Source organism: Sus scrofa, chromosome 11 (genome assembly GCF_054392235.1).
Source record: "Sus scrofa isolate SSC_HxYL_T2T_F1_AM1 chromosome 11, Sscrofa_HxYL_maternal_Yorkshire_Landrace_v2.0, whole genome shotgun sequence".
NCBI classification, from domain to species: Eukaryota; Metazoa; Chordata; class Mammalia; order Artiodactyla; family Suidae; genus Sus; species Sus scrofa.
In genome coordinates, this window is record NC_139393.1 from 33,476,156 (window position 1) to 33,503,170 (window position 27,015).

General features: G+C 39.9%; 1 protein-coding gene across 2 annotated transcripts in view; it reads right to left on the minus strand.

The window, feature by feature from the left end:
* DIAPH3 (diaphanous related formin 3) overlaps positions 1-15,380 on the minus strand; it is a 501,230-nt gene extending 485,850 nt beyond the window's left edge. For both annotated transcript variants that reach the window (XM_084982461.1, XM_084982460.1), the window contains exon 1: positions 15,036-15,380. In XM_084982461.1, the coding sequence (XP_084838587.1) occupies positions 15,036-15,203 (168 nt within the window). In that variant the 5' untranslated portion in view covers positions 15,204-15,380. The remainder of the gene's footprint in view (positions 1-15,035) is intronic.
* Between the last annotated feature and the right edge of the window lie 11,635 nt (positions 15,381-27,015).

Sequence of the window (27,015 nt, forward strand, 5' to 3'; positions counted from 1 at the left end):
ACTGCCCTTGGCAATCCTCCAACAATACCAAGGCGACTTCAACAATGACTCTCTAGCAATAACCCGGGTATATTTGTTACAGACTTCTGAAAGCACACAGTTTCCTATTGATTATTGCACCATTCAAGCACACTAATAAAACAAGTCAACAAGGGAAGTCAGCAGTTGACAGCCACAGGCACAGGAAGGCCCCCAGTGATCCTAATAACCTAATGCAAAGTCTTTAGGTCCTGTGAGGATTTAAAGATAATCCTACTGTTTCCTTTTTTTTTTTTTTTTTTTTTTTTTTTTGTCTTTTTGCCATTTCTTTGGGCCGCTCCCACGGCATATGGAGGTTCCCAGGCTAGGGGTCGAATCGGAGCTGTAGCCCCCGGCCTAGGCCAGAGCCACAGCAACACGGTATCCGAGCCGCGTCTGCGACCCACACCACAGCTCATGGCAACGCCGGATTGTTAACCCACTGAGCAAGGGCAGGGACTGAACCACAACCTCATGGTTCCTAGTCGGATTCGTGGATTCGTTAACCACTGCGCCACGATGGGAACTCCTGTACCTGTTTCCTTTTATTATGGAGATATAATTTACACACAACATTGTGTAAGTTTAAGGTACAATGCATTGGCCTGATTCATTTACACTGTGCGATATGATTGCCACAGCAGCTCTAGCTAACATCTCTGTCACTTCATAATTATCATTTCCTTTTGGTGGTGAGAACATTTAAGATCTAGTCTTTTGGTAACTTTAAAGTTTAGCATATAGTACTGTTGACTATAATCACTGAGCTATACATTGGCTCTCCAAACCTTATTTATCTTCTAATTTTGTTTAAACCCTCTATCATCTCCCCAAAGCTTATCTTCTTTAACACATTTCCCCACTCTTCTTTTTCAGATTCCACAGAAAAGTAATATCATACAGTAAATTTCTTTCTTCCTCTTGCTTATCTTGCTGGACATAATGCTCTCAAGGTCCATCTATGTTGTCACAAATGGGAGAATATATCCTTCTTTCTCATGAGTGAATAACAGTCCATTGTGTATATATGCGTAAATATTATATCTTCTTTATCCATTCATCTGTTGATGGACACTTAGGTTGCTTCCATACCTTGGACAGTGTAAACAATGCTTCAATAAACATGGGACTGCAAATGTCTTTTTGAGATCAACTGCATAGTAGTTTTCATTTCCTTTAGATATATACCCAGAACTCTGACTGATGAGTCATAAGTTCTATTTTTAATTTTTCGAAAAACCGCCATACTGTTTTCAGTGTGGCTGAATTGGTTTCCATTCCCACCAAGCGTGCACAATGTTTCCCTTTTCTCCCACATCCTCACCAATACTTGTCCTCTCTTATCTTCTTGATGACAACCATTCTAACAGGTGTGATCCCATGCCTGTTTCTGTCATCACTGATGCTGTTTTTCTCATAAACCTATCATGGGGGGGGTGTATCTTCAGAGGCTATGTAAGTGTATCATCTTTGGAGACTGGATCAAGATGGCGGAATAGAAGGACTGGAGCTCAACTTCTCTCCTAAAAACAACAAAATTCACAACTAAAGACTGAGCATTCTTCACCCAAATGGACCAGAAACCTTAAAAAAGATATCCTACTCCAGAAGAAAAAGAGGAGGCCACATCAAGAGGTAGAAGGGGAGATTTCACCCATACCTCCCAGGTGGGAAGCCCCACAGACTGGAAACTAACTGGTTCACAGAAACTCACTTACAGAAGTGAGAGTTCTGAGCCTCACATCAAACTCTCACGTGTGGGGATCTGGCATGGGGAGAAAGAGTCCCTGGAGCATCTGGCATTGAAGGCCAGTGGGGCTTGTGCGCAGGAGCACCACAGGACCAGGGGAAACGGAGACCCCATTCTTAAATGGCACACACAGACTTTCACGTGCACTGGGTCCCAGGGCAGAGCAAGGTCTCCATAGGAACCTAGGTCAAACCTGAGTGCAGTTCTTGGAGGACATCCTGGGAAAACAGAGGTAAATGTGGCTTGTCGGGAGGGAAAGACATTGAAAGCAAAGCTCTCAGGAATATTCAGCAGCATGCCTTTCTCTGGAGGTGGCCATTTTGGGAAAATCTGGCTCCACCTGTCAGTCAGTGCTGAGAAGCCCCAGGCCAAACAACAATCCAGGTGGGATCACAGCCCCACCCCTCAGTAAACAGGCTACCTAAAGACCCCTCAGGCACACAGCTGCCTCTAATCCCATCCAGAGACTAAGCCCCACCCACCAGAGGGATTAGAATCAGCTGCACCTTCCAGTGGGCAGGCATCAACCTCTCCCATCAGGAAGCCTACAGCAAGCCCCCATAATGACTTCAGCCACAAGGGGGCAGACACCAGAAGAAAGGGAGGCTACAACTCTACTATCTGTAAAAAGGTCACCACACCAAAAACCTATGCAAATGAAAAGACAGAGAACTATAACTCAGATGAGGGAGAAAGGAAAAACCCCAGAAAATCAGCTAAGTGATTCTCAGCCTCCAGGAAAAAGGCTTTAGACTGTTGATGCTGAAGATCATGCAAGACATGGAAATAAACTGGAGGTGAAGATGGATAACTTACAGGAAACACTGAGCAAAGAGATACAAGATATCACACTTAAACAAGAAGAGATGCAAAATACAATAACTGAAATAAAAAACTCACTAGAAGCAGCTAACAGTAGATACAGGAGGCAGAAGAACGAATAAGCGAGGTGGAGGACAGATTAGTAGAAATTACGGATGCAGAACAGAAAAGAGAAAAAAGATTGAAAGTGTATCATCTTTGCCTGAAAAAGATGTGCACATCATCCAAGAGAAAAAACAAACAAACAAACAAAATGAAACACTGTCACATCATTTGAAAGCAGTCTGACTTAACAGAGGAAGACTCTGAGGCCACAAATAGTCCCTTTAAACATAAATGTGGGCCAGAGTCTGGCATTAGCCACTTGCCACATATGGCTATTTCATAAGGCAATTCAAATTAAATCAAATTAAAAATGCAGCCCCAGTGAATTCACAGGTGGCTAGTGACTGTCAAATTGGACACACCAGAACAACATTTCCATCACTGCAGAAAGTTGTACTGAACTGCACTGATATAGGTGGTAGTAAAAGCTAATGACATGAATGAGCTCATGCTGCAAGGAGGTATAAAGTAAAAAAATCAAAGAGATTGTATTTTGGAACACTAATTTAAGAGTGTCGAAGAGGGATGAACAAAGATTAGAAGAGAAGAACAAGTTCCAGCAAAGGTTTGAAGAAGTGAGAGGTCAGTGCTAATACTTTGAAGAAGTTCAGTAACATGAAGCTTTAAAATCAGCTACTGGGTTGGTGGTCGTTGATCTGCCAAGGCAATTTCAGTGGAATGACAGAAGCAAGGACAAAGTTGAGGAATCAGTGGGAGGTGTCTGAATCCCTCCTTTATGAGCACACTCTACCCTCAGCCCATGCCGTCATAACATCAGCAGCAAGCCAAGAGCCGTCTAGTACTTACAAGTTAATCCCCAGTATAGCAAATTGAAACATCGTGTCTAAACTCTAATATAAGTACTACTGTTCCCATTTCATAGATGCAATCATAAACAACAATAAAAGCAATTCTCCAAGGTCACACAGCTACTAAATTCAGAGCCAGGACTTAAACCCAGGTTAGTTGCATAGCCTGAGTCCTTAAAAATGACACAATATAGATTCCCCGGTAACAATGCACACTTGTAGGTCTGCACTGCCCTTCTCCATGCAAAACTGAACAGAAGCCTCCTGAAGTCAGAGACCAAACTATATCCACTGGTGCTACCCTTGGTATAAAGGGCATTCAAATATTTACAGAAGAAATGAAAACAACTAATTCAGAGAATTGGCTATAAGGGAAAGAAAGAGAGCATGGCATTGAGAGGGGCAGAGGGTCATGGAAAAGCTGGAAAGGGAGTCTGGCTTTGCTTCCACTGTTTCCTTTAGCTTGAAGATATCTTAGTATTCCTACAGGATGGAGCCTTTGAAGAATGAAACAGCCTCATGGAATGGAACTGGGTCAAGATCATTGGCAAAGGGATTAACCTGGAATAGAAAAACAGATACTTCTTTCGGTGGATGTTGGAGGGGGAAAGATGAAGAGTTGCAAATAAAGAAGATTACAGCTGCAATAGCAGGAAACTGAGCCAGTTCAAGCAAGATGGCCTTTATTTTCTCTCTGAAGAAAGTATCAAGGTGTGTGTGAAGGGTTGCGAGAAACCAATTCTAAGATCAGTTTAGAGAATGCTGTGGCATGTTCCCGTGCTGTACCAAGTGGGTGCAACACACACACACAGTCATACACAAAGAATATCGTTAAAGGCTCCAAAAGAAAATAATAAAAGTTATCACTGCCTCTGTATGGGGAAAACCTGAATTGCTGCTCTGAGATATTAGGGAGTCTTAGTGAATTTCACTCTGAACTTTCATATTGTTGGATTTTTTAAGAGGTTTATGCATTACTTTTTCAATTTAAAAAACTGTTTACAACAAAAAGGAATCAGGCCCATGGAGAAGATAAAGAAAGTGATAACAGTTTCAGCATAAATGCTGAGAGAAATAAAAAAGGGAGGTAACCAAGGAATTAGCTCAAAGCCAGGCCTCTGAGGCCAGCCTGGCTGTGTCTGCATCCCCCATCCCTGTTCCCAGCTACAGCATCTCAGAATGTCTCCAAACCTCTCTCCTGGCCTCAGTGCCAGCAAGTGTAATGCAAGGGTAGTGAGCTACCTACTTCAAAGCACTATATTAGAGGTAAGTGACTAAAGGAGTGTCCAGCCCACCAAGAGAACTGAGTAAGTGTGGCTACTGTGATAATGATTGTGATCAACAGACCCCGCTAATCAGGGGCCCATAGATTCCTGATGTCTAAAGGGCTTCAGTTCACAGAGCTGGAGGGGCTGTCACCAGGAAGCAGCAACACAGGTCAGCCACAGGGCAAGGGGACAAGAGCTTCTACTGTTGATTTACATTCTACCTTATGTCAGGTTTAAGGAGGCGAGGAATGTGAAGCCATCTAGTTTTAAAGGGAATCCTGGGTTATTTTGTGGGTTATGTGTTTAGTGTGCAAGCAAGAGGCTAACAGAGAAAGAGAGGTAAGGCCAAGGGGATGGAGTCTAGATGAAAGAGAAAGGAGGGGAATATGTCCAGGGACCAAGCCTCTTGGTGTGTTCCCCACTCGAATTAAGGCCAGGTCCCTGAACACAATGCAAGTGTCCAGCAAGAATGGAGGGAGGGAGAGGAAGGGAGGTGAAAAACAGGGTAAAGGGTCAAAACACTGTAAATAACTGAAATCCTGTCACATGCCCTTCAAGATAACCAGCCCAAGAGAAGTCAACGCTATAGGGACAGGCTCTCCCCTACTTTGGAGTTCAAAAAAGAATCAAAAGTTGGACAGTCCCCTATTTAAGAAGTTGCAACTTTACAATAGTGTGAATGCAATACTCAATCAATAGAAACTATACTTCAGATTTTAAATTTTGATCCTTTGCTAGGCTAGCAATAGGCAGTAGGGTACGTTCTTGTGATGCTGGGCAGGGGAGCAACCATGCAATCACGAGAGAAACACTCGGTCTGAACCCAAACAACTGGTCTGATTTCCGCTTACAATACAGTATTCAATACATGACATTAGATATTCAATACTGTATTATAAAATAGCCTTTGTGTTAGATGACTTTTCTCTGTGATGATAGGCCAAGGTAGTGTTTAAAGTAACTTAAACTAAGCTATAATGTTTCGTACACTAGGCTTATTTAATGCATTTGTGACTTTATGATACTTTTGACTTAAAATGGGTTTATCGGGACCTAACCCCACTGAAAATCCAGAAAGAGCCATAGTAATAAACAGCCGTCATGTATTAACTACTAGGCTCTGTGCCCAAGCTATCAGAACAGGCTTCAACTAATCCTCACGGTGCAATGATTATTTATTCCATTTTACAGATAAGACTAACTGAGGCACAGGAGTTAATTTGCCCAAGGACATACAGTCACATCTGAATCCAGCCAAGCCCTCTTTATCACAGTGGTTGGAGGTGGAGGGGCAGTGAGGCGGGCTCTAAAGCCATGCTGCCAGGCCCCTGGAGGAGCTTGAGGAGGAAGCCTCAGTTCTCCAATGACCCAAATGTATTTCTGGTAGTCTTTACACGCCCTTGCACGCCACCACTGCAATCTTTTATAAAAAGAAAATAGACATTTAGGGTATATCAATAACATTTAAATTTAAATTAATCATGAATGGATTAACGAACCAGACGGTGTAAGGTTACAAGAGTAGTTTTGCATAGATTTTCAATTAGCCAAGTGTGCACACTCCTACTGTAAGCTCAAGCCTATACCACGCACCACTGAGAGAGGTGACTTGCAAAAGCTTACAAACATATGCATAAAGCAACCAAAAGGAGGCTCAAGATAACATATCAATAAGAGCAAATTAATACCCTCAGAGAGAGGCTGAGTGCAGTTAGAACATGGCTTTAATTGGAGACCATCACCTTTTATAAAGAAATGAAACTGTCACATTGAATTTCTGAGTGTAGATTACGTGCATTCTATTTTTCATGTTCATTTCTCAGACTGTCAAACTTTTCATTAGAAGTAAACTGTGATTGTCATTATGAATTGCATTCTAGCCAAGGTTTTGATAAACAAAAGCAGTTTAACAGTATAGTACAGTCCATAATTAATGTCACCAATTTGGAAATCCTGGTTAAAAACTGAATGTTACAAAGTTTCATTTTTATGATGTCCAAATAAACAGGTAAAATGCAGCAATTACAAGATAAACTTCCCCCAACACACATCCTGGGAAGATACCTCACAATAAAATTAGCCACGAAAATGTAATATTATGGATCATACAATTAGATTAATCCACATATCTTACTGAGAGTTTTAAGAAATTCTACATCTCAACTCCAAAAGAAGCATGGAATTTTTCTTTTTAACATCTAGAATGACCTAGAATTAGCAATAATTTCCTTGGAGAGCAATGAACAGGTTATTTAGCCATCTTTAATCCATGAAGGTCTGACGTGGATCATACTTGAGTATACCCCCAAGGCCCTTAGCACACAGGTTGTGCATAGTACATATTTGATACATTAAATCCTACTGCATCCCTTTTTTCCCGTATCTAAGATGGGTCATGATGCTCAAAGATGGAGAGATTAGAAAGTTATTGGATACTAATTCCATTCACAGATCAATTTTTAGAGGAAAGAAACAGACATAAATTGGAGCACACCCCCGCCATAAAAAATACTAATCAAAGCTGAAAAAAAAAATTGTAAAGCCCTGTAAGAAATGAAGAGCAAAGATTACAAGGAGATATAAATAATGAAGAAATGAACATTTCTATGGTATTTATGTTTCATTTCTGAAGCTTACTGATCAGCAGGTACATGGTGTTCTATATCTTTTGTATGATAAAATATACCTTTTAAAGAATGCAAGGGAAATGTTGACCCATAGAAAACCATTCAGAGGTAAATTGTTTCAAAGCACATTGTATGCATTCTTTGCTACTGATAAATATTTACTAATCACTTTTAGCTCACCATGAGACAAAACACTCAAGGTGCAAAACCTTGGTCTGTTCAAGGATTCTCCTAACTTCTTAAGTCATCTCCAAGTTCCTCCAAGGTCCTTTGTATTTTTCCAAGGTTATCTCAAGCATTAGAAATAAAGTAAGCATGTCTTGTACAATCTGAACAACCATTCTAGAGCCGCATTCCACCAGGGACTTTTGGCAACCCAGCCTGCATCTGTGTGGCATATGGTGTCATCAGGCCAACTGACAGGGACATCACGCCACACAGGTTTCAGGAGCTCCTGCGTTTAGGAAGAATTCAGTTCCAAAAGGCTCTGACATTTCCAAAATGGCACTATTCAAGGATCCATGTACCCAAAGCTATAGAAGTTTACATTTCAAGAAAAAAATGAATACAGAGGCTGGTGGCCTTGACTCTGATTCTTTCTGCTGTTTTTCAACAGTCTCATACAATTTCCTAAAACTATATTACATATGGCTCTTTTCTTTTTATCATAAACAGGTTTATGAGAATGTACTACTTCACTCAGAACCTCGAGTCCAGACCGTGTGAAAAACAGGAATGTGAGAAGACAGGCCTCTACCAACAGTGTGGAGCTAGACCTAAGGATTCATCAATCTGTGCTTAGCCTCCTCAGCCTCTGGGATTCCATTTCCATCCAGAGTCAAGTTGACAAAAACGAAAACAGCAAACCACACTCATATGTTTCCACTATTAAATCCAACAGTGATGACTTAATTTCAACAAAACATCTTCATCAATCACATTAAATTACTGTTGTTAATTTTATTTTATTGGTTTTATAGTTTTGTTTTGGATTTTATATGTAAATCTGTTTTGTAAAAGAGCCATAAGCATAAAGAGTTATAGAGAGTTTGAAATCTATACGGTGATGTTATTTTTATCATCTTTCAAATATACACTGGAGTATCACAAGAATTTTTTTTCCTAAATGTGAAGTTGTTCCCTTTGCAAATTTCTTTTTGTACATTTCTTTGGTACCTAAGTTTCATAGTGTATGCTCCTCCTTTTATAAATGAAAACATACCCCTCAGAAAGCTTCAGAGACTTGTTCTGATCACTCAGCCCTAAGAATCAGAAGTCTGTATCAATCCACATGTCACCGGACATGCCATGATAAGACCTGGGAACAGAATGCCTCTGCCTTGTCATAAGGAAAAAGTCCAGCCTAATTAAGATTTTCCAGTATAGGAAGGTTCTCCAAATATCCAATGTAACATCCCCAGTGCCCTAAAATCTAGGCAAAAATTATACTACCACTAATATCACTCCCAATGCTGACAACCACCACCCTAAAAATGGTAACTATTTACACAGAGGTTACAATGCTGTTAACAAGTACCATTCTTGGCCCATCATATTAACTCTTAATCTTCCCAACAACCTCATTTTACACGAGGAAACAGGCACAGAGAGAGGTTAAGGAACTCGCCCAAGCTCACACAGCTAAAAGTAACAGAGCTGGAATCCAAGTCCTAAAAGTGGTACAAGTCACTGCTCACAAATATTATTCATAATGCCTCTTCTACAAAATAAAAAATAAATAAAAATAAATAAATAAAACACTGTGAGAAACGGTGGTAGTACATCATTTGAATAATAAAATCTATGGCAAGCATTTCCAGGTAGTTTTCATTAATTAGCTAATAACTTAAATATTCCAGCACCAAAACTTAACTTACTGAAATTCTTAAATTCTCCCCTAAGTTAATAATGATTATTTCATTTTGCTATTTGAGAAAATTACTCCCGATGGTAAGGTATTTCGATGCCACCCTGCTGCTATTGAAAGAGTTACCTTTGTAGATCCTGTTCAAAAAGAGCTCATGCTTTGATCCTTAATACCTCATGAAGTAAAAGGTTATGTTTAATCTATATTTTATAGATCTAAAAGCCAAATTAGTTCCTGGGATAAACAAGCAGAGTGTGATGGTAAGCATATTCTACAGCAATCATTTCATTCCTAGTGTGGAGGATACTATGTGCTGAATTAAAGACAATTACATTAGAGTTATACATAGAGGTTTTTTTCTTGTATTATTCTGTAAGCATAAACAAGTTATATGCATGTTAATTTACATTCTATATAAAAAGGCAATTTTAAATCCAATTTATAAGGCAGTAAATATATAAAGATTCTAGGACACAGCAATCAAGTTATGCCATAAAGTAGAGTTAATTTAAGACAACAATAATAAAAGCATGACAAATTTTAGCATTCTACCAACTGCACAAAGGTGTTTCAGTAACATCTGTTCAGAAGCAATTGCCACCAGACAGACTAGATGAGATGCAAAGTTTCACAGTGCAATAAATGTATGTCAGTTTGCTTGCTTCATAATTAAAGACGTGAGTCTTTGAAAAAAGCAATTAAACCTTGCTCTAAATCTAAGATAATCATCCCTTCCCCACCCCTTTGTACTCACAAAGAAAAGATCCAGAGTGATACAGAAGTTATAAATACCATATATCATCTATTGCCAGCAGCTAAATGTACTCCCCAAAAGCCATTTGATATATTTTGTTTCTTTTGATAAATCATATACTAACAACAGTAGACTATTATCTCTATTAGAAGGATAGAAAGAAAAGAAACTCTGGGATGATTTAGGGCAATTTACATTCAACCCTCTGTATCAGCAGGTTCTGCATATGAGGATTTAACCAACCACAGATCAAAAATATTTGGGGGGAAAAATTTCAGAAAGTTCCAAAAAATAAAACTTGAATTTGCCACACACTAGTTTCCATATACATAGTATTTACATGGTATTAGGTATTATAAGTAATTTAGAGTGATTTAATGGAGGATGTGTGTAAGTTATATGCAAACACTATACCATTTTATATAAGGGATTTGAGCATCTGTGGATTTTAGTATCCAAGGAGGGTCCTGGAGCCAATCTCCGCGGATATCGAAAAGATCATTGTACTTAGAAAACTGGTCAGAATAAAGTGATTTTACCTTATGAAGGTTTCAGTGCCTGATGGGTTCGGTGGAATTTTGACAAGAATAAAACTCAGGTGCCTAAAGCCTTCAACTAAGAACATTACCTCCAATTCTTGACCAGTAACTCTAGGACAACTGAAAGCATCATGTTAGCTGAGGACTGAATGAAGAAATAAATTCAAAAAGAGGATACAGAGGAATTCTCTTGCGGTGCAGTGGGTTAAGGATCAGGCTTTGTCATTGCAGGGGCTCCATCACTGCTATGGCGCAGGTTAGATCCCTGGCCGAGGAACTTCCACATGTTGCAGGCATGGCCAAAAAAAATACAAAAAGGGACACAGAAATCACCTCCACCTTTTCTTAGCTTTAAAGCAACTATGAAAACAATACAGCACAGCAAGATGAATGAAGGTTCTAGTTGTTATTCCAGAAGGTTCTAGTTGTTATTCCAGATGAATGAAGGTTCTAGTTGTTACTCCAAATCTTATATTCACCCAAAAAATGAATCTTCCAAAATAAAATGATACCACAGGAAGAGATTTAAATGAATCTCATAGTTCTCATAAAACATGTATTTATAAACTGTGGCACCCCACCTTTCAATGTGGTTATCCACATAACTACCTGCTGTTAGTTTCCTATGGCTGCCATAACAAATTGCCACAAACTTAAACTTAAAACAATAGAAACATATTCAACTGGGCTAAAGGCAAGGTGTCACCAGGGCTGATATCCCTCTGGAGGCTCCATGAGAGAATGGTATTGTCTCCCTGGTTTCTGATGGCTGCTGACATGCTCTAACATGTGACTGCCTCCCCCATCTCTGCCTTGTAGTCACCTCACCTTCTCTTCTGTTGTCAAACAAATCTCCTCTACCTCCCTCTAAAGAAATATGTTGGCTTTTAAGGTCCACCCTGATAATCCAGAGTAATCTCCCCATTTAAAAAGTCTTAACTAAAATGCCTATAATGTCCTTTTTTGTCATAAGGTAATATTCACAGGTTCCAAGAATTAAGGCATGGATACGTTTTGGCAGGGGGGCGGGAATCATTATTCAGCCTGCCACACCTCCAAAAAGGCCCAAAGCAAGCACTGTTCTCACCAAGCCCACTCCAATTTCCACTCTCAAGTTCCCGGTACAATTAGCAAAAGTTCTCCACACTAATACCTCGTCCCACTTTACAACCAACCTCTAACAGGAAGTCACTAATTCTATACTCATTAAAGCCATGAGTAACTATTGTTACAGTTCCTGAATGACAAAAGCAGTAAAGGGTAAAACTCCCATTGGCACAGGACAGTAAATACAGGACAGTGTCTAAGGATGTGTACGCTGGAACCAGCTTGCCTAGGTTCAAATCCCAGCCTCACCAACTGGCAGCTGTGTGACCTAAGGCAATTTAACCTCTGTACCTCAGTTTCATCTTCTAGCAAACAAGGCTAATTAACACTATCTGCTATGTCATAGGATTGTTATAAGGATTAAAGGAGCTGAAATTTATGAAGCACCTAGAACAGTGCTCTGCTCGCTCACAAGGGTTAACTGTTAGTACTAACAATGACCAAACACAGTAGACATGCAGATGTTAATAGACAAGGTAAAAAAACCTCTGCGCTCTCTGGTGGCCCAGCAGTTAAGGATCCAGCATTGTCACTGCTGTACTTACACCTATGGGGAGAAGGTCTATGCTACAGGCTTTTACACATAATTCAAAGTAACCAGGAGGTTCCTGTTGTGGCTCAGCAGGTTAAGGACCCAACATTGTCTCTGTGAGGATGCGGGTCCAATCCCTGACCTGGCTCAGTACGTTAAGGATCTGGCATCATCACAAGCTATAGTGTAGATTGCAGAGGCAGCTCAGATCCGGTGTTGCTATGACTGTGGCCAAGGCCTCAGCTGGGGCTATAATTCAACCCTTGGCCTTGGAATTTCCATATGCTGCATAATGTGGCCTTAGAAACAAAACAAAAAAAAAAAGAAGAAGAAGAGGCAACAGCAACTGTTTGTCTGCTTTACCTGGGTTCAAAGTGAAACAGGATTTCAATGGGGGCTGGAGCTCCTGCCTTCTTACCAGGAGCCAGTGGTCAGTTTAGCCCCCAGTTCCAGTACCTGCCTGCAGCTCCGTAGTGTGCAAACACCAGACACCTACATTATCCCTACTCCTCTCCCATCACCAACCTGCATTACTTGTTCCAGTCATAAACAGTTGCCCTAGGCAACTAGGTTACCTAATGACCTGAAGAGATTCAGATTAGCATCACTTCATCCCAAATCGAGAGAAAGCCAAGAACCGACTTGACATCCAGCAGTACAGCAGACCAAACGACAGCACAATCACTTTTTGAGGCATTGCTGAGATCCCCGGAGGAAGTGGTGGTCTCCAAAGATCACCTTCCACCCCATAAACAAGTGTTACTGGAGTGGGACCAAGAACAATGACAAGTAGGCAGACTGGGAGCGGCTGCTCAGAAGATTACCTTGAGTTTGGAATACTGAGCCTGGAACTCCAAGCCCTCTAAGAGTCTATTCCAGTAGGGAAGTGGCACCCTCAGGCTCCTCGTGGAAGCAGACTCAAGTCACCTTCAGAGAAAAGTCTCACCAGTTAGGCCTCTTAGAAGATAGCTTAAAATAAAGCAATGAAAATACAAAGCTTAGCAAACATAGAGGGAGACCAAGCCACTTGCACAAGTGCAAGTCAATGTAAACAGTCCAAAGATGCACATACCAGAACTGCCAAAATATAAGAAGAGTCAAATAGGAAATGCTAAAGAAATAAAACAATAAAAAACAAGGAATAACCAGGCAGATATGAAAAAGAAGCAAATGGAACTTACAGAAATAAAAAATAATTGATGATTCAAACATTCGGAACAAGTTAAATAGATTAGATATAGCTGATGACAGAATTAGTGAAATGGAAAATACCAAGAAATGACCATGCAAGTAAGAGTTCACGAGATTACAAAGAATCCAAATTATTTCTAAATTAAAGTCATAATTTAAATCAGAGCACTATCTGAAAACACACAGTATTTTAAATGTGTTTATTGGTTAGGGCTTAGAAGTATTATCTTTAGATATCTTTTCGTCTTTACAACAAGGCTTTTAACATACCTAAGAAATGAAAAACAGCACAGACAACTAGAATTCACATCTCCTAATATATCCTTCAGGAAAACTAAACCTAAAAATTTAGGTTCTGTTTTCATGACTTCTTTGCTAGAATGAGTGAAAGAAAAACATCATGCCTCATGTGTTCTGGAGCACAGGAGTCAGAAACAAAATGGAATGACATTAACCCAGAGAATACACTATAAAAAGAAGAAAAGTCACTGCCCAGAGGATTCTGCTCACGTGGGGTAGAATCTTTCATTGCCAATTTAACCCTACCTTATTTATTCCTCAGCTCTGTCAAGATAACTATCAATAACATAGTTGATCCCCAGCAAAATTTCACCATTCCTATAGCATCTCAATACTTAACTTTGTGTAATTAATCCACATTGTCCCTCATTTTCAGTATTCTGAAATATCTCATAGCTCTGTTCTCCATTTTATTCATCTATCATTATTATTAACTGTGATATGTAGCTACTCACTCCTCCACAAGCCTTTATTTCCTTAGTTTGTGTATCCTGAATTACATTCCCAACAACTTCCATTTGTTCACAGAAGGCACACGCTGAACTGTAAAATTTCACTAAAAACAAAAATGTTTTTCTATATTCCTAGGTAAAATGGAGGGATCAGTATTAAATTTTCAATTCTGTTACTCTCACCCCAAATCTATCAACCTGCTATGTGACATGTTTATTTACACACACACACACACACACACACACACACAATCTTCATTGCCTATTCTTTCACTACTTTATGCCAACAAAAAAACTGGCAAGGAGCTAATCACCACACCTCCCTTGACTGTTACAGTGAGTAAGAGAAGCAACCAGAATAGCGGGTTTCTAATACTTCGACTTCTTTCCCTTTTAAACAAAACATTCTTTAGCAATGACCACATGGCCCGCCAAGTTTTAAAACCGGCAGTTTCAACTTGGAAAATTATAATCTACTTCTAAAAGTTCTTCTTGGATTAAAATATTAAGCAGAAAAAGAAATACTCTCACCTAAGAATTCACTTCGATATTATCTCATACCCTCAGGCGCTAGGCGGGGGAAGGACAAGTTTAACCTAAAATATGCAAAGCCCACCTAGGTGACGTCAATACATTTGAACTGCTTCTCGCGTCAGCCTTTAAAAATTGGGAGCCCCACAATGATCAGTGTATTTTTCAAAGGATCCAAATAGAATTGGACCCTGCCGTCGTAAATCTATGAAGAGAATGGCAGCTCTGAAAATCTAGAACAAAATGTAGCCCCCACATAGGCCCTGTGAACCCACCCACGCTGTCAGCCTGGTCAGAAGGACCAGGGATTGAGCCCAGATGCACGGAAAGAGCTGCCCGACCCCACCACCAGGCCAAACTTACAAACTTGGGGCGTTTCTCTCCCGGCTCCTCGCGGCCGCCAGACGGGGGAGGGTGCTGGGGACCCTTCCTGCGAGGCATCTTGCCTTCCCGGCAGCTGCGGAGCGAGGCGGAGGAGGGGTAGGGAGCCTCAGCCGCCGGGTGGTGCTGCCGTGGCCGGTGCCGATCCATGCTTCCCCGCAGCTCTGGAGCGACAGGAGAGGAAAGAAGGCAGGAGCTTTGCCAGCCACGTGAGGGAGCCCAGGGGTCCCTGGCGGACTCGTCTTCTGGATCCCACCGCCCAAGCAGCCAGCCAGGTTCAGCCCAACCGCTGCTTCCCGGGGCCGCCGCCAGCACATCCGAAAACTCCCGCCTGTCGCGGACCGCCGGGACCAGCCAATCCCGCGCCGCGCGGTCAGTGACACTCCCGGGGACCGCCCCTTCCGGGCAAAGAGAAATGTGATTGGCTGTGCTGGCCGTTCGTAGGCAGCTCGAGCCTCGGGCGGTTCATGCAGTTCTTTGAGGGCACAGGGTGGGATCAGGTTTGGGGAAGCGGGAAGAATTGATCGGGAGGAAGCCTGTCCGGGTTTTTTTGTTTGTTTGTTTGTTTGGGTTTTTTTTTTTTTTTTATTTGAAGAACGGATTCCTGATAACTTGGGAGGCAGGCAAGATCCGCCCTGCACCACCATTTGAACAGCGCTGGGATGTGCAACCATCTGCGAACCCTCCATGCACGTCTTGGGATGCAGCGTGTGACGACCACCTGGAAAAGTAGTTCTGGAATCTGTACTTGAAGGGGTGCCAGGAGGGAGAGAACCACAGCACCCAAGATGCTCCTAAAGGGTGCCCTCTCGACAGATTGCCAGAGCGCCTGCTGGACGCCTTAGTGCTGGGAGCCCGCCCAGAGGTGGCAGAGGCAGCCACCACCTTAAGGAGCTCACAGTCTACTGTGCTTTGCAAATCCTTACACAAACAACAAAATAATGTAGTTGTTATAGCAGTTATTTTTAAAGTTAATTGAGAACAAAGGGAGAGAGATTAAGTGTGAAGGAGGAGATTCGGAAAGAAGAGAGGAAGGATGCAAAGATTTTCTTGGAAAAAAAAAAAAAGAGTCGTGGGGCCTTCCGATAAAAGGCATTACAGGCAGGAGCCAAGGCAAGAGAAGTCGAGAGCAAAGAGTTGAAAAACTTAAAGGGCATGTAATGAAGTGCCTTGAGCTGAAAGCATTCAGAAGAGTTTATTGTGTATAGCCAAGGTCAAGCTACAAGGCCAAAGCAGTTTTCCCACACATAAGTGTGCTTTCTTTCCCCCTTAAAAGCAGTCTTTCTGTTTGAACTATTTCCTTAAGCTTCCACCTTCTGACTACATGGAGGTGGTGTGGGTAAACATGCGGTACTGATTTCAGTACTTAGAAACAACTCCAGGAACTCAGGAGTTTATCACAGAGGTTGAGAAAATGAGCCTTAGTTTCAAGTAAGTCTCCACTCTACAGTTTTCAGGGGTTTTTTGGTTTTTGAATATTCATTTCTTTTTACTGTACCAAACTTTCTGTGCTAGTCCCTGTCCTTAAAGAGCACCTGATCTTTAGAGGAAAGATGAGAAAAACAGAAAGGTCAGGAGAACTGCAAGTATTTCCTACATGGACCTACGTATTTTCTGCTTACCATTAGACCAAAATGGGGTTATTTACTAGGTATGTGATGGGGGGGTGATGTTAAAATTTCTTTCTTTGCCTTTCCATCTGCAAAAGCAGAGGGTAATAGTACCTAACTAACAGAAATCCTGTCAGGCTTAAATAAGAGAGCATATGTAAGGTTCTTAGCAATGTCTGTGAAAGCCCCTCCCACCAAAGACTACCAGGAAGAACACCTGTAGTTGAAAAGTAGAGGTTATCACTCCTAAGGAATGAGAACCTGCCCTGTGGAGAACATGGGGTTTCTCAGTAAGAGGCTTAAGTCCCAACAGGACTTAAAGTACTTGACCTTTGGGTGAGATGATTTTGGAAGACTCCTCCAAAGTAAAGTGAGAAGAGTTACTCTGGTTTTCAGTGCTGCCAGGGATTGGGGGCAGATCAGTAATTGGGTATCTTAGTAAATCCTATGTAGAAGGATGGCAGGCTAAAGAATGAAGCAAAAGCTGACAAAGGAGAAGCAGTTATTCCTAGTCTATTGTGATTTGGCCACTATTCTGTGTGATTGGTTGTGTCCATGAGAAAAAAAGGGCCTCTCTGCGGGTGACAGGCCAGCTTCTAAAAACACTGAGGCCCAGCTAGAAGTGGCAACTAGTTCCCTAATGTCAAGGACTGCTCTTTTCTTTCTCAGGCACTTGGCATGTAGAAGGTATTAAGTAAGCAGGAGCTACTATAATTAATTTTCAAGCTTTACATAGAATACTCAAATTTATTTATTTATTTATTTATTTACTTATTTATTTTCTTTTTATGGCCACACCTGCAGCATATGGAATTTCCCAGGCTAGGGGTAGAGTCAGAGCTGCAGTGGCTGGCCCATGCCACAGTCACAGCAGCATGGGATCCAAGCCACATCTGCAACCTATGCCACAGCTTTCGGCAACACCAGATCCTTAACCCACTGAGGGAGGCCAGGGGTGGAACCCATATCCTCATAGATACTAGTCAGATTTTTAACCCGCTGGGCCACGACAGGAATTCCACTCTGAAATTTTTCTTATAGAAATTCTTTGCAACTACAATGCACCCGTGAAAATAATGTTATCTAAATTGCATGTTTTAAAGTACATTTTCTATGTATTTATTATTTAAACCTCACAACCACATGTACTGCCCCTCATTCTGATGCCCCAACAATAAGGATATGGTATACCCTACTGAGTCAGCAATTTGGGAGGTGCTACCTTGTGCCAGGCCGGATGCCCCAGGCAGGGACCAAGTTGAATGAAATGAAAGGCAGGCCTGGAGAAGCTTGGAATCCAGGACTATGTTTCTTTATCATTTCTGTTCAGTCTCAACATCCAGACAATTAGTAATGAAATCTTTGTGAGGGTTCAATCTTAATAACTATACAAGAGAGAAAATTGGAAAAAGTTGAAGGAAAGGATAGATCATTCCCGTTCAATCCTTTTTTAATGACAATTTCATGAGATACCTTCTTACCCTCATCAGACTGGCAGATACTACAAATTTCCATGTCACCGAGTTTTGACCAAGATGTAAGGATTTCTGGAGTTCCCATCGTGGCGCAGTGGTTAACGAATCCAACTAGGAACCATGAGGTTGCGGGTTCGGTCCCTGCCCTTGCTCAGTGGGTTGACGATCCGGCGTTGCCGTGAGCTGTGGTGTAGGTTGCAGACGCGGCTCGGATCCCGCGTTGCTGTGGCTCTGGCGTAGGCCGGTGGCTACAGCTCCGATTGGACCCCTAGCCTGGGAACCTCCATATGCCGCGGGAGCGGCCCAAGAAATGGCAAAAAGACAAAAAAAAAAAAAAAAAAAAAAAAAAAAAAAGATGTAAGGATTTCTGCACAAAGGATAGGAGTACAAAACTGGTACATCCAGTTTAGGCAGCAACTTGGAAATACCGACTATTGGGGAAGGTACCTATGACCTAGCAATTCCATGTTTGGATGACTCCTTGGAGAAGCACAAATATGCTGTACAAAGGTATTTCTTGAACATTAGTAAGAGCAAAATGGGGTAAAGTATTTAACCATCCTGCAGTCAGGGAAAAAATAAAATGCAGGGAGGCTTATTATACAGTAGAATTCTATACTGCATTTAAGACAAATAACCAGGCCTACATGTAGACAAATCTCAAAAATAAATAAATACATATAAATGTAGTAGATGTGTGTGGGTAGGTGGTAACACTGCATAAAACAGGAGGGAAATAGAAACAACAATGTCACCATTTCCAGAGAGGAAAGGAAGAAGGGGTAAGGAATTAAAGCTAAAATATTATAGCTAAAGTATTTGTAAATGTTTTATCTATTAAAAGGGAAAGATATGAAGTAAATCTAGCAAAGTGTTAACATTTAATCTTGGTTATGGGTATATTTGTGTCTATTTTATTTTATTTTATTTTATTTTTGTCTTTTTTTTTTTTTTTTTTTGTCTTTTGTTGTTGTTGTTGTTGCTATTTCTTGGGCCGCTCCCGCGGCATATGGAGGTTCCCAGGCTAGGGGTCAAATCGGAGCTGTAGCCACCGGCCTACGCCAGAGCCACAGCAACGCGGGATCCGAGCCGTGTCTGCAACCTACACCACAGCTCACGGCAACGCCAGATCGTTAACCCACTGAGCAAGGGCAGGGACCGAACCCGCAACCTCATGGTTCCTAGTCGGATTCGTTAACCACTGCGCCACGACGGGAACTCCTATTTTATTTTCTATTATTTTGTGTTTATTGGAAGTGTTTCATATCAAGAAGGAATTTTTGGTATGAAAATAAGGGATTTTTTTCACATCAAGTTTTTAACAAATACACAAACTAACAGAAATATACGAACTTAAAGATAGCTCTCTTAACCCTTCCTACTCCTTCAGAAAATTTTAGTTTGTTGTCACCAAGTCCACAATGAGCTGTTAAGTTCATATAGGGAAAAATGAAATAATTAATTTCCTATTATGATGACTTTGGTTTTTTTAATTTTGAGTAATCAAAACTATTCCCTGCTTTTCCACTTTCATTTATTCTCTCCTCTCCCATGCATTTCCTTTCTCTCCCTTAAATTAGTACAGAGGTAGAGGGCTAGGAAACAAGGAAAACCACTACATTTCCCTCTTTCAGTTTAAAGCTAAACTACAAATTCAGTCCTTTGCCGTGAATGCTTTCCAAGTGGTCAGTGCATTAAAATAAGAACAATTTATAACAAGCCTAGGAGTTCACCAAGTAGCACAGTGGATTAAGGTCCTGCTCAGATGCAGGTTTGATCCCCAGCCAGCTGCAGTGGGTTAAAGGATTGTAGGTCCCAGCTGTATCTCATATTCAATCCTTGGCCTGGAACTTCATATGCTATGGGTGCAGCCATAAAATGAAAAAAAAAAAAAAAAAGAAAAAGAAAAAGCCTAATAAAAAACCTAATTTATTTAACTTTACTGCTTTCACCACTGCTTTACCACCTAACAATAGTGGTGGAATACCATTTTGTGCTCAATGACAGGTATTTGAATGGCCTTTTTTACCAACTTTGCATTTTCATTCCAAACCCTTGATGGCAAGACAGAACAGCACTGCGTACCAAACCAGATTTGAGGCATGGCTTCCTCCACGCTTTCCACATGCTTGTATGTCTTGGTTAAAATTGCTGCTGTTTTAATGAATGGATAAAGAAGATGTGATGTGATATAATGGAATATTACTCAGCCATAAAAAATAATGAAATCTTGTGATTTGCAACAACATGTATGGACTTAGAGTTTATCATAGTGAAGTGAGTCCAACAGAAAGAGAAATATCATCTATATGTGGAATCTAAAAAAAAAAAAAAAAAGGATACAAATGAACTTATTTCCAAAACAAAAAAGAGACCCACAGACATAGAAAACTAATTTATGATTACCAAAGGGGAAAGGGTGGGGAGGTAAATTAGGAGGTTGAGATTAACACATACATACTACTATATATAAAATAGATAACCAACAAGGACCTACCGTATAGCATAGGGAACTATACTCAATATTTTGTAATAACCTGTGAAGGAAAAGAACCTGAAAAAGAATATATATAACTGAATCACTGTATTGTACAGCTGAAACTAATACACTATTGTAAATAATCTACAATTAAAAATTAATAAAAATTACTGTTTTACAATAAAATATTAGGTGAGAAAAAGAAAATCATACCCACAGAATGATCACTGGTATAGTCATATAATGTATGTGTCTACACCAGTATTTCTCAATCGTGGCACCATTAATTTCTGGAGATGGATAACTCTTTGTATGAGGGAAACTGTCCTTTGCATTATAAGATGTATAGCAACATTCCTGACTTTCACCTATTAGTTGTCACCAAACCTCTTCTCAAACATAGCCAAATATCCCTAAAACCCTGGGTAATATTTCATTGTAAAGATAGAGCACATTTTGCTTATACATCATCAGTTGTTGGTCATTTGGATTTTTTTTCCTACCTTTTGACTATTATGAATAATGCTACTGTAAATATTCATGTGCAAGGTTTTTTGTGGGCATAAGTCTTTCTCTTGGATATATGCACAGAAGAGGAATTGCTGGGTGACATGTTAACAGTTTAAGAAACTGTCAGCCTTTTCCAAAGTGGCTGCACCATTTCCACATTCCCATGAGCAGGGACTGTTAAAATTTGCCACATACTTGCCAATAACGTTTTTAAACCTGACTTTTTGAATTTAGCCATGCTATTAGGTATGAAGTGGTATCTGACTATAATTTTGATCTGCCGTCTTCCCCCCACCCCACCCCCGGCTATACCCACAGCATTTGGAAGTTCCTAGGTCAGGGACTGAATAGGAGCCGGAGCTGTGACCTATGCCACAGCTGCAGCAATGCCAGATCATTAACCTGCTATGCCACAGCGGGAACAAGCTGCCATGTATTATTATAAAGAGAATGTTATCGAAACACAGTTTTGCCTGATCTTTCACATAGTGTCTTTAATTGCTTTGGCTTGACAACTGAAGCATACTTCAGACAGAGTCTATATGGCCTGCAAAGGCTAAAATATTGGCTGTCTGATCCTTTATAGAAAAATATTTTCTGACCCCTGCTAAATTATTCCCCCCCCCTTGGTTTATCACAAATTCTTTTGTTGGGTTATTTCTTTTTCTTCAATGAGAGTAGTATTCCAGTGAGAAAAGAATATTAATTTTGGACAAATGTTCACAATAAAGCCAGTTCTTCCCTTTGCAATAATACACATTCACACAGGCTTTAACATTGTTCAAAAAAAAAATCTGTTTAGGAAGGTGAAGAAGATCTTGTTACCATAACAAATCACTGTGGACAAAAAAGTTGATTTAAGGTAGGTATGGAAAGCAAAATTATTACATGCATATGTGATTTTTTTTACAACACATTTAAGTAATTTGTCCTCTGCTAAGTTTTCTCCAGGGTCTTATACTGTAGGTTCAGATGGAAATTTTTTATAGAGAATATAATTAGTATAACACAGTTTAATGTCACACTTAATAGTTTCCCAGGATGTTTTGATTAGAAAATTAATATGCCCGTGTTTGTAGATGATAAAGCCATTTAAAAGAGAACAGTAATATTCCTTAATATTAGCTAATTTACATTAACTCATATTAATAGTTGAAAGTATTACATGTCACTACCAGATCACACTTCCAATATATGAAATAAGTAGCAAAAAGGAATTAAGAAACTATCAAGAGTGTTGTTAAGATTATAGTTTAAACACTCCCAAAGACATTCTATGATGCCACCATCACCCTAATTCCAAAACCAGACAAAGATACCACCAAAAAAGAAAACTATACGCCAATATCTTTAGTGAATATAGATGCAAAAGTTCTCAACAAAATTTTAGCCATCTGAATCCAACAACATATAAAAAAGATCATTCACCACTAAAAGGTGGGATTCATCCCTGGTGCACAAGGATGGTGCAACGTATGCAAATCAATCAACATCATATACCACATTAACAAACGAAAAGTCAAAAACCACGTGATCAGAGTTCCCATCGTGGCTCAGTGCTTAACGAATCTGACTAGGAACCATGAGGTTGTGGGTTCAATCCCTGCCCTTGCTCAGTAGGTTAACTATCTGGCATTGCCATGAGCTGTGGAGTGGGTCGCAGACGCTGCTCGGATCCCACGTTGCTGTGGCTATGGCATAGGCTGGCAGCTCAGCTCCAATTAGACCCCTAGCCTGGGACCCTCCATATACCATGGGAGCAGCCGAAGAAATGGCAAAAAGAAAAAAAAAAAAAAAAAAGATCATTTCAATAGATGCAGAAAAAGCATCTGACAAAATCCAACATCCATTCATAATCAAAACTCTTACCAAAGTGGGTATAGAGGGAACATACCTTAACATAATCAAAGCCATTTATGACAAACCCACAACAAATATAATACTCAATGGAGAAAAGCTGAAAGCCTTCCCACTAAAATCGGGAACAAGACAAGGATGCCCACTCTAAGCACTGTTATTCAACATAGTACTGGAAGTCCTAGCCACAGCAATCAGACAAACAAAAGAAATAAAAGACATCCAAATAGAAAGAGAAGAGGTAAAACTGTCACTGTATGCAGATGACATGATACCATATATAGAAAACCCTAAGGACTCAACCCCAAAACTACTTGAACTGACCAACAAATTCAGCAAAGTAGCAGGATATAAAATTAACATTCAGAAATCAGTCGCATTTCTGTACCCTAACAATGAAATATTAGAAAAGGAATATAAAAATACAATACCTTTTAAAATTGCATACCAAAAAATCAAATACCTGGGAATAAACCTGACCAAGGAGATGAAAGATTTATATGCTGAGTACTATAAAACATTAATCAAGGAAATTAAAGGAGACATAAAGAAATGGAAAGACATTCCATGCTCCTGGGTTGGAAAAAATTAATATTGTAAAAAATTACGTACAACTCAAAGCAATCTACAGATTCAATGCAATCCCTATCAAATTACCCATTCTACAGTTTTCACAGAACAAGAACAGACAATCCAAAAATTTATATGGAACCACAAAAGACCCAGAATTTCCAAAGCAATTCTGAGAAACAAAAACCAAGCAGGAGGCATAATTCTCCCAGACTTCAGGCAATATTACAAAGCCACAGTCATCAAGACAGTGTGGTGCTGGTATGAAAACAGACATAGAGACCAATGGAACAGAATAGAGAATGCAGAAATAAACCCAGACACCTACGGTCAATTAATCTTTGAGAAAGGAGGCAAGAACATAAAATGGGAAAAAGACAGTCTTTTCAGTAAGTACTGATAGAAAACCTGGATAGCTGCATGGAAATCAATGAAACTAGAACACACCCTCCTACCATGCACCAAAGTAAACTCAAAATGGCTGAAAGACTTCAATATAAGACAAGACACCATCCAACTCCTGGAAGAGAACATAGGCAAAACATTCTTTGACATCAGCCTTACAAATGTTTTCTCAGGTCAGTCTCCCAAAGCAACAGAAATAAAGCAAAAATAAACCAATGGGGCCTAATCAAACTGACAAGCTTTTGCACAGCAAAGGAAACCAAAAAGAAACCAAAAAGACAACTTACAGAATGAGAGAAAATAGTTTCAAATGATACAACAGACAAGGGCTTAATCTCTAAAATATACAAACAACTTATACATCTCAACAGCAAAAAAGTCAACAACCCAATGGAAAAATGGGCAAAAGACCAGAACAGACATTTCTCCAAGGAAGATATACAGATAGCCAACAAGCACATGAAACAATGCTCAACATCCCTGATTATTAGAGAAATGCAAATCAAAACTACCATGAGATACCACCTCACACCAGTCAGAATGGCCATCATTAATAAGTCCACAAATAACAAATGCTGGAGTGGGTGTGGAGAAAAGGGAACCTTCCAGCACTGTTGGTGGGAATGTAAGCTCGTACAACCACTATGGAGAACAGTATGGAGGTATCTTAGAAAACTATACATAGAGCTACCATATGACCCAGCAATCCCACTCTTGGACATATATCCAGACAAAACTTTCCTTGAAAAAAAGACACTTGCACCTGCATGTTCATTGCAGCACTAGTCACAATAGCCAAGACATGGAAACAACCCAAATGTCCATCAACAGATGATTGTATTAGAAAGAAGTGGTATATATACACAATGGAATACTACTCAGCCATAACAAAGAGCAAAATAATGCCATTTGCAGCAACATGGATGGAACTCGAGACTCATACTGAGTGAAGTAAGTCAGATAGAGAAAGCCAAATACCATGAGATACCACGTATTTGGAATCTAATATTTGGCACAAATGAACCTTTCCACAGAGAAGAAAATCAGGGACTTGGAGAATACACTTGTGGTTGCCAAGGGGGAGGGTTGCCAAGCAGGAGGGGGAGGCAGTTTGATGGATTGGGATCTCGGGTTTAATAGATGCACACTATTGCCTTTGGAATGGATAAGCAATGAGATCCTGCTGTGTAGCACTGGAAACTCTTCTAGTCACTTATAACGGAGCATGATAATATGAAAAAAAAAGGGAATCTATACATGTATGTTTAACGGGGTCACCATGCTGGATAGTAGAAAATTGACAGAACACTGTAAACCAGCTATAAAGGAAAAAAATTAAAATAATTAAATATTTAAAAATTACAGTTTGTCCTTCATATTAAAACACAATTACTAACACCCAAATAAAATTTGTTGAGTCATGCAAATAATAATTTTTCTAACAGGAGTTCCCATTATGGCGCAGTGGAAACAAATCCAACATGGTTCTTCAAGGAACCATGAAGTTATAGGCTAAATCCTTAGTCTCGCTCAGTTGGATAAGGATTTGGCATTGCCATGAGCTGTGGTGTAGGTCGAAGACTTGGCTTGGATCCTGTGTTGCTCTGGCTGTGGCATAGGCCAGCAGCTCTAGCTCTGATTTGACCCCTAGCCTGGGAACCTCCATATACCTCAGGTGCAAGCCTAAAAAGAAAAAAAAAAAAGAAAATTGTCTAACAATATCAAATGGTAACTATGTCACTCAAAGATAAAAATACATCTAAAATAAGCTAGAAGAATTCTATGGAACCAAATGAAGATTTTCAAGTGTATTTTTCTTTCAGTTATGCCTCTTTCTCATCACAATATATATTTTTTTCTTTTTTTCATCCTCAGGTTAATTTCTGTGTTCTAGACATTCTGTAAAATCAAATATACATTAAGCCTGTGTTTATTGAGGTTTCTTCTGAAGGCATTCATCTGTGTGCATTATTTGCTTTGATTCTAATTCTTGGCTAAAGCCCATCCTAATACAATGGACTAAAAACAGTTTTGTCAATTTGATGTGATTAACGTATTGATGTCTCTATCCAGTTATGAAAGGGTATTGTATAATTAGTTGAAATTGTTAGCAAAGTTAGCATCCTCAGGATTTTTGCTTACAAAGTCTGAAATATGTACAATCTCCTGTGAAATCAAGTTCTGCCTGTACACTGTTCTGAAACTACCATCACAAGCGACCAGAAAATTTTACACTGTCATGTCTCAATCCTTGCTAACCTCTCCATTTACTGTCATTGATAACAGTGTCCTTTTTAAAAAAATTATTTATTTAAATTGAGGTATATAAATAACAAATGCTGGCAAGGGTGTGGAGAAAAGGGTACCGTCCCTACACTGTTGATGGTAATGTAAATTGGTATGACCACTATGGAAAACAGTATGGAGGTACCCCAGAAAACTAAATATAGAACCACAATATGACCCAGCAATCCCACTCTTGGACATATATCCAGGTAAAACTGTCATCCAAAAAGATACATGTACCTGTATGTTCACTGCAGCACTATTCGCAATAGCCAAGACATGGAAACAACCTAAATGTCCATCGATAGATGAACGGATTGAGAAGATGTGGTATATATACACAATGGAATACTACTCAGCCATAAAAAAGAACAAAATAATGCCATTTGCAGCAACATGGATGGAACTAGAGACTCTCATACTAAGTGAAGTCAAGTCAGAAAGATAAAGACAAATACCATATGGTATCACTATGTCTGGAATCTAATATATGGCACAAAACTTTCTACAGAAAAGAAACTCAAGGACTTGGAGAACAGACTTGTGGTTGCTAAGGGGGAGGGGGAGGGAGTGGGATGGACTGGGAGTCTGGGGTCAATAGATGCAAACTATTGGATTTGGAATGGATAAGCAATGAGATCCTGCTGTATAGCACAGGGAACTATATCTAGTCACTCATGATGGAACATGATGGAGGATAATGTGAGAAAAGGAATATATATATATATATATATATATATATGTATATGTATGTATGACTGGCTCCCTTT